Source organism: Aedes albopictus, chromosome 3 (assembly GCF_035046485.1).
Source record: "Aedes albopictus strain Foshan chromosome 3, AalbF5, whole genome shotgun sequence".
Lineage (NCBI taxonomy): Eukaryota > Metazoa > Arthropoda > Insecta > Diptera > Culicidae > Aedes > Aedes albopictus.
The window spans coordinates 197,668,773-197,680,996 of NC_085138.1; the positions used below are offsets into that span (position 1 = coordinate 197,668,773).

The 12,224-nt window shown below is 40.4% G+C and overlaps 1 protein-coding gene across 1 annotated transcript in view; it reads left to right on the forward strand.

Moving 5' to 3' along the window:
- The first annotated feature begins 2,179 nt into the window (after nt 1-2,179).
- Nucleotides 2,180-12,224, forward strand: part of LOC109411639 (GRAM domain-containing protein 2B) — a 126,334-nt gene continuing 116,289 nt past the window's right edge. The window contains exons 1-2 of the mRNA XM_062858328.1: nt 2,180-2,440; nt 3,686-3,769. Coding sequence (XP_062714312.1) covers nt 2,403-2,440; nt 3,686-3,769 — 122 coding nt within the window. The 5' untranslated portion in view covers nt 2,180-2,402. The remainder of the gene's footprint in view (nt 2,441-3,685; nt 3,770-12,224) is intronic.

The following is a 12,224-nucleotide window of genomic DNA, read 5'->3' on the forward strand; positions in this document are numbered from 1 at the left end:
GGAATGGATGGAAGGTATCGTGTGTCCCATCTACAAAAAGGGCGGCGGGAACTACCGCGCGATCACACTGCTGAGCGCTGCCTATAAGGCTATAAGATACTCTCTCAAATCTTATGCCGCCGTCTATCACCGATTGCAAGAGAGTTCGTGGGGCAATATCAGGCTGGATTTATGGGTGAACGCGCTACAACGGACCAGATGTTCGCCATCCGCCAGGTGTTGCAGAAATGCCGCGAATACAACGTGCCCACACATCATTTGTTCATCGATTTCAAATCGACATATGATACAATCGATCGAGAACAGCTATGGCAGATTATGCACGAATACGGATTCCCGGATAAACTGATACGATTGATCAAGGCGGCGATGGATCGAGTGATGTGTGTGGTTTGAGTATCGGGGACGCTCTCGAGCCCCTTGGAATCTCGCAGAGGGTTACGGCAAGGTGATGGTCTTTCGTGCTTGCTGTTCAACATTGCTTTAGAGGGTGTAATTAGGAGAGCGCGGATAAACACGAGTGGAACGATTTTACGAAGTCCGTTCAGCTGCTTGGTTTCGCTGATGATATTGATATTATTGCTCGTAAATTTGAGGCGATGGCGGAAACGTACATCCGACTAAAGAGTGAAGCCAGGCGAATCGGATTAGGCATTAATGTGTCGAAGACAAAGTACGTGATGGATAAAGGCAAAGGGCTCCAGGGAGGTGTCACCGCACCCGCCACCCCGAATTTTTATCGACGGTGATGAAATCGAGATGGTTGAAGAATTCGTGTACTTGGGCTCACTGGTGACCGCCGGCAACGACACCAGCAGAGAAATTCAGAGGCGCATTGTGGCAGGAAATCGTGCTTACTTTGGACTCCGCAGAACTCTACGATCGAATAAAGTTCGCCGTAACACGAAGTTAACTATCTACAAAACGCTGATTAGACCGTGGATACGAAACATGTACCCTACGTGCCGAGAACCAACGCGCCCTTGGAGTTTTCGAACGGAAGGTGTTGCGTATCATCTACGGCGGAGTGCAGATGGAAGACGGGACTTGGAGAAGGTGAATGAACCACGAGCTGCATCAGCTGCTGAGAGAACCAACCATCGTCTATACCGCGAAAATCGAGAGGCTACGGTGGGCGGGTCACGTCATCAGGATGTCGGATAGCAACCCGACTAAAATGGTTCTCGAGAGTCATCCGACCGGTACAAGAAGACGTGGAGAGCAGCGAGCTAGGTGGGTCGATCAGGTGGAGGACGATCTGCGGACCCTACGCAGAGTGCGGAACTGGAGACAAACAGCCATGGACCGAGTGGAATGGAGACGGCTTCTATGTACAGTAGAGGCCACCCCGGCCTTAGCCTGATCGGTAAGTAAAGTTATGAAATTCATTCGAACCATTATGAATTGTTTAAAGGTCGTTTCAATTGAACCTTATGCAAATCTTAAGTTTATTTGGCTGAGTGTATGAATCAATTCTGGGACAGAGACTGCTTCTCAGATCTGTGTTTTATGTTCATTCCCGATGTTGTCAACTGAGCGCTATTTTCCAATAAATTGTGTATTTTTGCATTTATACATTGTGACAGATACGAAGATACTGTATTATTGAGGAAGCCAAGACAGTTTTATCTCCAAAAGATTCTGAACCAACCGGAAAGCTAACCCAGGCATCCTGAATAAACGCGCGTGTACTGTTTTGGGTATATGGTTATTTTGAACCACTTTCCCCTTGAACCGATGTGAAGCATGGAAGCAGGGAAAGCCGAAAAACTTTTCCGGCCATGCTCAACCCGGCTTGCCCACAACATTCAGATTCGGGTTCGGATTGGTGTGGAAAACGGAAGAGGCGAGCATAATGTGTCAAACTCATAATTTACATAGCTACCCACTATATGTAGGCTTTTCGTAATGCTGCTCCCTCGTCCGAGCACAAGCTTATTCTGAATGTGGTGGGTGGTATGGTGGGACTGCAGCTGCTCCATGCAAGCTTGGCCGTGAGCACACAGTCGAATGGACTTTCAATAGAGAAGAGCGAGGTGTTTTTTTTTTGTTCAAATGTACAGCCTATCCCTATACGGTAGTTTATTCTTCGCATCAGCAATAGCGCGATGTTTCAGTTCATTTTTCTTATTTTGTTATGTGTGCTTTCTTGGGCCGTGTTATCCTTTTGGTCCTAACGAGCCAGTCTTGATTGGCGTGTCGAAATATAAACATGGTTCTTCCGCAATACTCGATGGAGTGTGCATTGGTCGTGGAGCAAGTTCTAGGTCGACACCAAATTCAGTTCAATTTCTTGCACAAATCAGGGAACAAGTGTAACGGAAATGCGGAACAGTGCTAGTGATTGGTTTATACGTTGATTTTTATATGAGAAATGTCTGAATAATACCGAAGTAAAAACTATGCTGCGAAAGAATCGCAGTCTCGCCGATCTCAAAGGGTGCGTTGAAAGATGGTAGAAGAGTTCAAGAGTACAAGTCATGCATTTCACACATCTTATTATATAATAATTTTGAGGATTATACCGAAGTACATCGATTTTCTGTGCATAACATACTCCGGAAGAAAGAGTGGAGGAGGATGACCCAGTTTGCAGTGCATGTGCTAACGGCGAGTGGGTTAATGCATGCGGAAAATCAGATGCACGTGGTGGTTTCTGTTACCGTAGTCGATAAAGTTTAATTGCAACTTATGAAGATCATTGCCAGGCATATTAGTTTTTGAGAGAGTAGATATGCCTCAAGAATTTCAGAAAGCCGGTTTGCAGCAACCATAGATGTGCTATCGGTTGATATTTAGCTGTACGTTGATACTTTGAAGGCGGCGTTTTCTGTCACTTTGTGCAGTACTGACTATCAGCAATTACTTTCGTCGGAAAATCATGATCTAACATTATCTGTCATAGCTCATTTCTTCTCACTGGAAACCAACCAGGAGTTTGCCGACAAAGGACACCTCGAGAAGTCTCAGTCTGTTGAACAGGAAACGTGACAATATCTTGTGCAATATCTTGTGAGGCCATCCCTCTGTAATTAGTACACTATTTCTATAGTATGTTGATGAGCAGCCTATTTTTAAGATTTAACAAATTATTACACACTCAATCCTGAATTGCATGTTCGGTCCTTTTTTGGCAAAAATAGAACAGTAGAATAATTTCGGTAGTTTAGGTAATCAATTTTACTGAAGTTCAGTACACTAACAGCTAAAAACGGGTGTGAAAGGTAAACAATCCATTGTTGCTGTATTGAGATGTTCTATTTTTGTCAAAAATTTACCGAACATGGAATAGTGTATCATTGTCCATGCCTCACAATATACAAATTCATGCAATGGCAGGCAAAGAAAGCCCTTCAATTAATAACTGTGGAAGTGCTCGTAGAACACTAAGTTGAAGCGAGGCAGGCCAAGTCCCAGTGGGAACGTAGAGCCACAGAGAGGAAGAAAAAGAAGGTATTCAAAATTAAGTGTGTATGCAGTGTTCTTGTTGGATAAAACAGATACCAGCGTTTCTATGAATTTCATTATCGCAATTGGTGCGTAAATGTCACATGTGCTACGTCTCAAGATAAGCAAATTCATTCATTAACATGGAACACGTTTTCAGTGCATACCCTAACATTAAGATCAATCCGCTGTTATAACATACATTTGGTCAACTGAAGATCTTTTTCCTCAATTCCAGATCTCCTCGCAAAGGTATCGCACGAGGTTTTCCGGGGCGTGGAGGTATCGTTGCGGCTGAGTGTGCTCGGTTGGATATCGAAGGGTAAGTTTGACACACTTGGTTTATCAGTCTAATAACCGTTAACATCCGCGTCATATCATTCGATGTCACCAAATTTATACCATCCCCGCAAAAAAAAAACATTTGTGAGAGAGTGACGACATCCAATTCGCTTATCAGCACCAGCTTGCCGTGTAGAAGTCTGCCTACACAACGATAGATGAATGAGCTGTTCAAACCGAACAGGTGTTCGACGATCGCAAAACCCCATAAAGTGATAAATTGGCGTGATAACGTTTAGGTCAAGCAAAAATCCAATTCACACACCTGTTTTGCCGTTTATTTTTATTGCTATTCAACTCGTGAAAATCGTTGATCATGTGAATTGTCTACAGCCATTGTTTCTGTATCGTGGGAATACACTTGCAATCGTGGAATTGGAAACATCTACGAAAATTCCGAATTCTGCCATTTTCAACTTACTTTTATTTTGATGCAGCTTATTTGAACGATTTTGCAAGGATTTAGGGATTAGCTTATTGTGAGTTGCATGCTGAATTAAAAAAAAAATCATAACTTACTTTACCTTACCGATCAGACTAAGGCCTGAGTGTCCTCTGCTGTACGTAGGAGTCGTCTCCAGTCTACTCGGTCCATGACTGTGTGTCTCCAGTTCCGCCCTCTGCGAAGGGTCCGCAAATTGCTCCACCTGATCGACCCACCTATCTCGCTGCGCATCACGTTTTCTTGTACCGGTTAGATGACTCTCGAGAACCATTTTAGTCGGGTTGCTATCCGGCATCCTGATGACGTGACCCGCCCATCGTAGCCTCTCGATTTTCGCGGCGGGGATGATGGTTAGTTCTCTCAGCGACTGATGCAGCTTGTGGTCCATTCGCCTTCTCCAAGTTTCGTCGTCTATCTGCACTTCGCCGTAGATTCTACGCAACACCTTCCGTTGGAAAACTCCAAGGGCGCGTTGGACCTCTGCACGTAGGGTCCATGCTTCGGGCCTAATGGAGGACTACCGGTCTAATCAGCGTTTTGTAGGTAGTTAAGGCGGAACTGGAAGCATTTCCTCATTTTTTTGGTTTTTTATTTTTCATAAAATAACGAAGCAATATTTTCAAAATCGGTTTTCGAACACACGTAGAGTATGGATCAAGATATCTCCTGAATTGTTTTGAGGTGGAAAATGTTTTTCGTTTTTGCAGAAACCATTTTTTGTGAAATTTTGTTTAAAAATGGTTTCTGGAAAAACAAAAAACATTTTCCACCTGGAAAAAAATCAGGAGTTACCTTGATCCATACTCTACATGTGTACGAAAACCGATTTTATTTATTTATTTTTTATTTATTTTCATTTCTTCAACCGACGTAGACTAGTACATTATACATATATATATATTTTTTCTTATTTCTTAGTAATATAATTATGAAATACATTGAAAAATATATTCAAAAAATAAATAAATTTAGTAGTGTTTAGTTTTTTAAGTGTTCCTATTTCTAATGGTACGGAAATATGTTTTCAAATTTTTCCTAGACATGGTAAAGTTAATCGTTTCGCAATGTTTATTATAAGCAACCATCATGCGATTTATAGGCCCAAATTTGGCGTAGTTTGTTCGGTGGTGGTTACTTGTGAAAATATTTCGACTTCTTAATTGCCGAGTAGGTATATAAAAATTTAGTTTTGATAAGATTTCAGGCGAGTCTATACGATGCGAAACGATATCGTTTTCGATTGAAATCATTGCGGTTTCATGCCGCTCTTGCAGAGTTTGTATGTCAATAAGCATGCAGCGTGCTTTGTAAGACGGAAGTGGAAATGATGTCCAGCCTAATTTATAAAGAGCAAACAGTAGAAATTATTTTTGCACTGATTCTAATCTTTCTTCGTGCGTGGTTGAAAAAGGAGACCATACAGTGCTGCAGTATTCTAAAATAGATCTAACATAGGCAATATAAAGTGTTTTAATTGTATATGGGTCATGAAAGCAGAAGCGCTTAATGAACCCTAGCATATTATTAGCCCTGTGAATGATTGTGTTGTAGTGGTCAACGAATGTAAGTTTAGAATCTAAGATTACTCCTAAATCCCTAACCTTTTCACATTTTTTTATATTCTTATTTCCTAATGCAATTGAGACATTCGGTGTTGTTCTTTTTCTGCTAAATGATATTAAATTGCATTTTTTAACATTCAGTTCTAATAGGCTTTTGTTGCACCATGTGTAGAATACTTCTATTTCATTGCGGAATACATTGATGTCTTCATCATTTCTTATTTCCAGGAAGAGCTTCATGTCGTCGGCATAAATTAACACTTTTAATTCCTTGAGAATGAAGGAAATGTCGTTTACATAAATGATAAAAAGAAGAGGTCCCAAATGAGAACCTTGTGGTACACCGGAAGTGACTTGAATTGGTTTTGATTTGTATCCATCAAATTTAATTATTTGTTGGCGGTCAGTCAGATATGATTCAAGCCATTTCAGGTGACCTGGTTTCAATTCCAATTTTGTGCAATTTGAAAAGCAGCATTGGTATGTCGATGCGATCAAATGCCTTACTAAAGTCCGTATAAAGAGCTTCCACGTGGTTTCCATTATCCATTGCATTCAATATATAGTCAACAAATTGAAGCAAGTTTGTTGAAGTTGGTCGACCTTTAAAAAAGCCGTGCTGCATGTTAGTTATTCTATTTTTGATTTGTAGAAATAACTTTTTGTTGACAATTGCCTCAAATAGTTTTGGAATGCAAGAGATAATGGCTATTCCGCGATAATTACGTACGTCTGATTTACGACCAGATTTAAAAATAGGCACTAAAAAGAGCTTTTCCATATTTTTGGGAAGTTTGCAGTACCGAGTGATATTTTAAAAAGCCAAAATAAAGGAGCAGTGAGCTCCTTAGCTAAAGTTTTCAGAAATATTGGAGGAATTTTATCAGGACCATGTCCCTTAGAGGCGTCCAAGTTTAAAAGTGCTTCAAAAATTTCATTTGGTTGAATTTGATTCACACCAACATTCCTAATAAAATCAGGGTAGAAAGCAAAGTAATCACGGTCACGATCTTCTTCCGAAAAAGTTGTATAGATTTCCTGGAAAAAATCAGCAAATAGATTACAATTTTTTCGGGGTGTCCCCAACTTTTTCGTTAAGATGCATTACGGATGGAAAATTGTCAGATTTTAATTTGGTTTTTACCCTAATTAAAGAAGTTCTTTGGGCAGGACTTTATTTCGAGTTCAGTTTACGTATTATATTCTTCAAATGCATTATTAATTTCAAAATTTAATTGGTCGCATAGGTTCAAATATTTAGATAAATTTTCATCAGTTTTATATTTTTTGTAAATTTTATGTGCTTTTTGTTTGCGATTTTTCAGATTTTTGATTTGTTGATTATACCAGATAGGATATTTTGAATTTATATGACGACGTTTCGTTTTTATTGGAGTTTCTTGCCCAATAATTTCATTTAAAATTTTGTAGAACTCTTCTACGGCAGATTCGACATTTCCTTCATTCCTAAGAATAGCTTGCCAATCTACACTACTTAATTTACATTTAATGTTTTCGTACTTCGCTAATTTGTATTCAAACACTTCCTCATATTCGCAGTCGATGGGGATTTTGTGCTCATGTATGAACAAAGAATATTCGATTGCTGTGTGGAAAGCAGGGATGCCAGGTGAAATTTTCGAATGTCTTCGCAAGGCACGCTGAAATGTCTTCACATGTCTTCACACACCATATTGTGGCTTTGGTATAAAACTAATGTTAAAAATCAAAATTTATACTATGTTCTCACTGGGCTCTATATTAAGTAATAATTCTTGATGAGTCTGAAATCCCCTCAATAGTTTTTTCTGGGATTCCTAATGTTTTTTTTGTCATTCCTGACAAAGCTTCCTAACAATTTTTTAGGTTCACCGGGAAGTCTCTTCAGACATACCTACAGAAGTAGCTCGGAAATTACTTTCCAAGTTTCCAGATAAACTTCTCCAGGAGTCTTCGAGAAATTCTCCAGGAGTTTCTCGGGAATTCGTCCATGACTTTCCCAAGAATACCATGCAAATTCCTTAAGAAGCTTTCAAAGAATTCTTGCAGCATTTGGGGTAGAATTTCTTCAGGATTACCCGGGGAATTTCTCCATGATCTTACTGAAAATATTTACATTAATTATTCGAAAATCCCCTCCTGAACTTCCACGAAATTTACTTCGAGTTTCCCAAGAAGTCCAGCAATAATGCATGGTTTCCTTAGGATTTCCCTCGAATATTTCACGGGTTTTCCCAAAATTCCTCAAGAAGTTCCTCGTAATTATTTCTACGAAAATTCCTTCAGAAGATCCTCGCGAAATCATCCAGGATTCCCTTGGAAATTCTCCAAGAGTTCCTTAGAAATTTCACCATCAGTTTTTTAGAAATTCCTGCAAACATTTCCAGGCAATTTCTACAAAAGTCCCAGAGAGTGTAGTATATCTTGGAGCTCCAAGTAAACTCCTTTATGAGTTTCATGGAAATTTCTCCAAGAGTCACAGAGAATTTCTCCAGGTATTTCCCGGGAATCTCTTCATGGATTCCCCAAGAATATCACGGGAATCCCCTTAGAAGCAACCGAAGTATTGCTGCAGTAATTGAGGTAGAATCCCTCCGGGATTCACCAGGGAATTCCTCAACGTTTTTTTTTATTAACTACATAAATTATCCGGAAATTCCATCTACAACTTCCACGAAATTTACTTCAGAAGTCTTCCGAAAACTCCTCCAGCAATAATGCATGGTTCCTCGGATTTATTTCCAAGAGTTTCTAAAAAAATCCGGAAATTCTTCTAGAAGATCCTCGGGAATTCATCCTTGAGCTCATAAGGAATTCCTCCAGGAGATAATTGGGAATTTCTACAGTAGGTTCTCGGAAATTCCTTTAGAAGTTCCTCGGGAATTCCTCCAGCAGTTCCTCGGGTTTTCCTCCAGAAGTATCTCAGGAATTCTTCAGGAAATTTTCGGGAGTTCTTCCACAAGTTCTTCTTCAATTCTTCCAGGAGTTTTACGGAAGCTCTTCCAGAAGCATCTCGGGAATTCCTCCAGGAGATCCGCGGGAATTCCTAGTAGAGATCCTCGGGAATTCCTCCAGAAGTTTCTCAGGAATTGCTCCAGAAGATCCTCGGACTATCCTCCAGAAGTTCTTTGGGGATTCCGCTGGAGTTTCCAGGCAATTTCTGTAGAAGTCCCCGAGAGTAAATCTTGAAGCTACCATGAAATTCCTTCAGGAGTTTCATGGAAATTTCTCCAAGAGTCCCAGAGAATTTCTCCCTCCAGAATTTTCATGAAATTTACTTCAGAAATTCACCAAGAACTCCTCCAGCAATAATGCATGGTTCTCTCCAGTTGTTCCCTAGTACTTTTCATGGTTTTCTCGAAAATTCATAAAAAAGTTCCTCGTATTTATTTCCACGAATTCTACAAAGAAATCCGAAAAGTCATTCAGGAGTTCCATGGGTATTCCTCCCGAAATATCTCGGAAATTCCTCCAGTATATCCTCGGAAATACCTCTAGAAGATCCTCGAGCAATCGTCCTGGAGTTCATCGGTAATTCCTCCAGGAGTTATTCAAGAATACCTCCAGGAGGTCCTCAGGAATTGCTTCAGGAGTTCCTCGAGAATTATTCAAGAAGATCTTCGAGTAATCCTTCAAGAAGATCTTCGGGTAATTCTCCAGATAGGGATTCCTCATGGAAATCGTCAGGAGTTCCTCAAAAATTCCTCCAGGAGTTCTTCAGAAATTTCGTCAGAAGTTCCTGGAGGTATTCATAGGCACATCCAGTTGAACTTCTGATAAACTCCTGAAAGTCCTTCTCCGTGGAAGCTTTACCAAAAAAAATGCTAGAAGGATTCTCGAGGATCTCCTGGAGAAATTCCCAAGGAGCTCCTGGAGAAATTCCCAAGGAGCTCTTGAAGAATTTCCCAAGGATGTTCTTTAGGAATTCTCGAGAAACTCCTGGTGGTCTACCCGTGAATCTCCTGGAGAGATTCCAGAGGAACTCCTGGAAGAAATCGCGAGGAACTCGTGGAGGATTTTCCGTAAAACTCCTGGAAGAATTCCCTAGGTAGTCCTGGAGGAATTCCCGAGAATCTCGTAAAGGAGTTCTTAGAGGAATTCCCAGGTAATCTCTGAAGGAATTCCCGAAGAAATTTTTGGCAAACTCCTGAAGCAATGCCTGAAAATTTTTTGGGAAATTTATGGAGGAATTCCCGAGAAACTCCTGAAAGAATTCCTGAGGAAGAACTCCTCCTGGAAGAATTTCGATGAACCCCTAGAGAGATTCCTGAGGAACTCCTAAAAGAATTTTTGACGAACTTCTGAAGGGGTTCCTGTGGATCTCCTTGAGGAATTCCTGAAGAACTCTTAGAAGAATTCCCGAGCAACTCCAGGAGGAATTTTTGACGAACTCCTGGCAGAATTCACGAGGGACTTCTAGAGGTATAGCCGAGAATCTCTTGGAGAAATTCCCGAGGAACTCCATGGAACTAGTGGAGAAATTCCAGAGGAACTCCTGGAAGAATACCTGAGAAACTCCTAGAGAAATTCCCGAAGAACTTCTGGAGCAATTCCCGAAGAAATTCTCGGCAAACTCCTGGAGGAATTCCCGAGAAACTCGGGGGGAGCGACACTAGTTTTGCCAAGCCGAAAACCCCCAAAAAAAGCCGAAAAAAGTCGAAAAAACCCGGTAAAACCCGCAAAACTTTTGCGGGTTTTAGCGACTTTTTTGGGCTTTTTTCAGCTTTTTTTGAGGTTTTTTGGGTTGGCAAAACTAGTGTCGCTCCCCCTGGAGAAACTGTAGGAATCTGTAAGTTTTTATCAATAAAAAATTGAAACGCATTTCAACTGAAATTGTTCCAAGATTTGAATTATTGGGTGGAATCAGAAATATAAATACTATTTTTAAGCTTTCAAAAGTCTTTACATAATTTGAAATGTCTTCAATATGTCTTCACAAAAATAAATGTCTTCACAGAAGTTCAAATGTCTTCACATTGAAGACATGTCTTCACATCTGGCATCCCTGGTGGAAAGCTTCATTTTTCCATAATGGAGACAATGATTCGCTAACATAGAAGTCGTCAAAGATATTCGTTAACAAAAAGTCAAGGTAGCAATTTTGGCGGTTTTTTATGTGATTAAATTGGTTTAGACCTAAATTTGCAGTTTTGTCAAAAATAAATTGCAAGGTTTCATTCTCCCCAACGACTGGGAGTAAAATACTTTCATTTTCAGAGTCCAGAATGAAATCAGCATTACGTTGATTAAAGTCCCCATATATGTGGACCTTAACTTCGGGAGGAAGTTGAGACATGATTTGTTCAGCACATTGAAAGAAGTTTTCATATGTATTTTTATTCGCATGATCTGGTGGAAAATACACTGAGGCGAAAATATGTGTTTCACCTGCTATGTGAGATTTCACCCAGACATGCTCAAATTCTTTAAATTTAGATGTGTTAATGTTAATTTCTGAATTAAAATTGGCCGAAATAGCTACAAGAACTCCTCCTCCTGATTTCCTCTGGGACTCATGAAAATTTCGGTCGTTTCGGAATACATTGAAATCACTTCCAAAAATTTCTTCGCTTCGAACACTTTCATCCCAGCTTGTCTCAGTTGCCAAAACTACCGAGAAGGATGTGCTTAATAAATTTTTATAGATTTCTTTTATTTTGGCTGGACTTTTCATTCGATTGAAATTCTGACAATAAATCAAAATTTCGGTCGAATTGTTTTCAGTCGAAGAAATAGTTGGAAGTGTGTCGGTTTTTGAAATATTTAAATTACAGTCAGATTGAAGATTACCGGTTAAAGAAATATTAATAGTTACCGGCTCCACTTCTATTTCTTCCAAGGAAGAAGGCGTCCTTACTTCATAAAATTTCGTTCCGGCAGGGGCGAGTAGAATTTATTTGAACTTTCCCGCAGTTGTTGCAGTCGGTTCGTGCGTTCGCTTTTGAGATATTGGCGGTAAGAAGATAAGTCCGACGCAGCTTCAGCAGGGCTTACTCCATACTCCTGATGAACGGCGTTAAAAATTCGTAGAAGATGTGCAGGATCGGTAGGCAGGCCTTCAGACGCAAGAAGAACTCGTATGCTGGTGATTGTCATCCCATCAATACAAACGGTTTCGGGTTGATCCTTCATGTAAGCGAGGAATAACCGAACAACCCTCATAATGTTAGGATCGCGGAGTCTCGCTTTCAGAAATCGACCGTCACCCTCGGCGGATTGCTCTGTGAGACGTACGATGGGTGGATGCTTTGGGTCGAGTTGAATGTCGTGATGTGGTTGATTTTGTTGTTGTTGCTGTAGTTGATATTGCTGATTGTTCATCGGCGTTGTTTGACTGTCCATCGCTTGTTATTGTTCTTGCTGGTTAGTTGGTGTAGGTCCTTGTTTTTCTGTCCGATATGGGTTGATGGTTTCACCCCTTTTAAAGG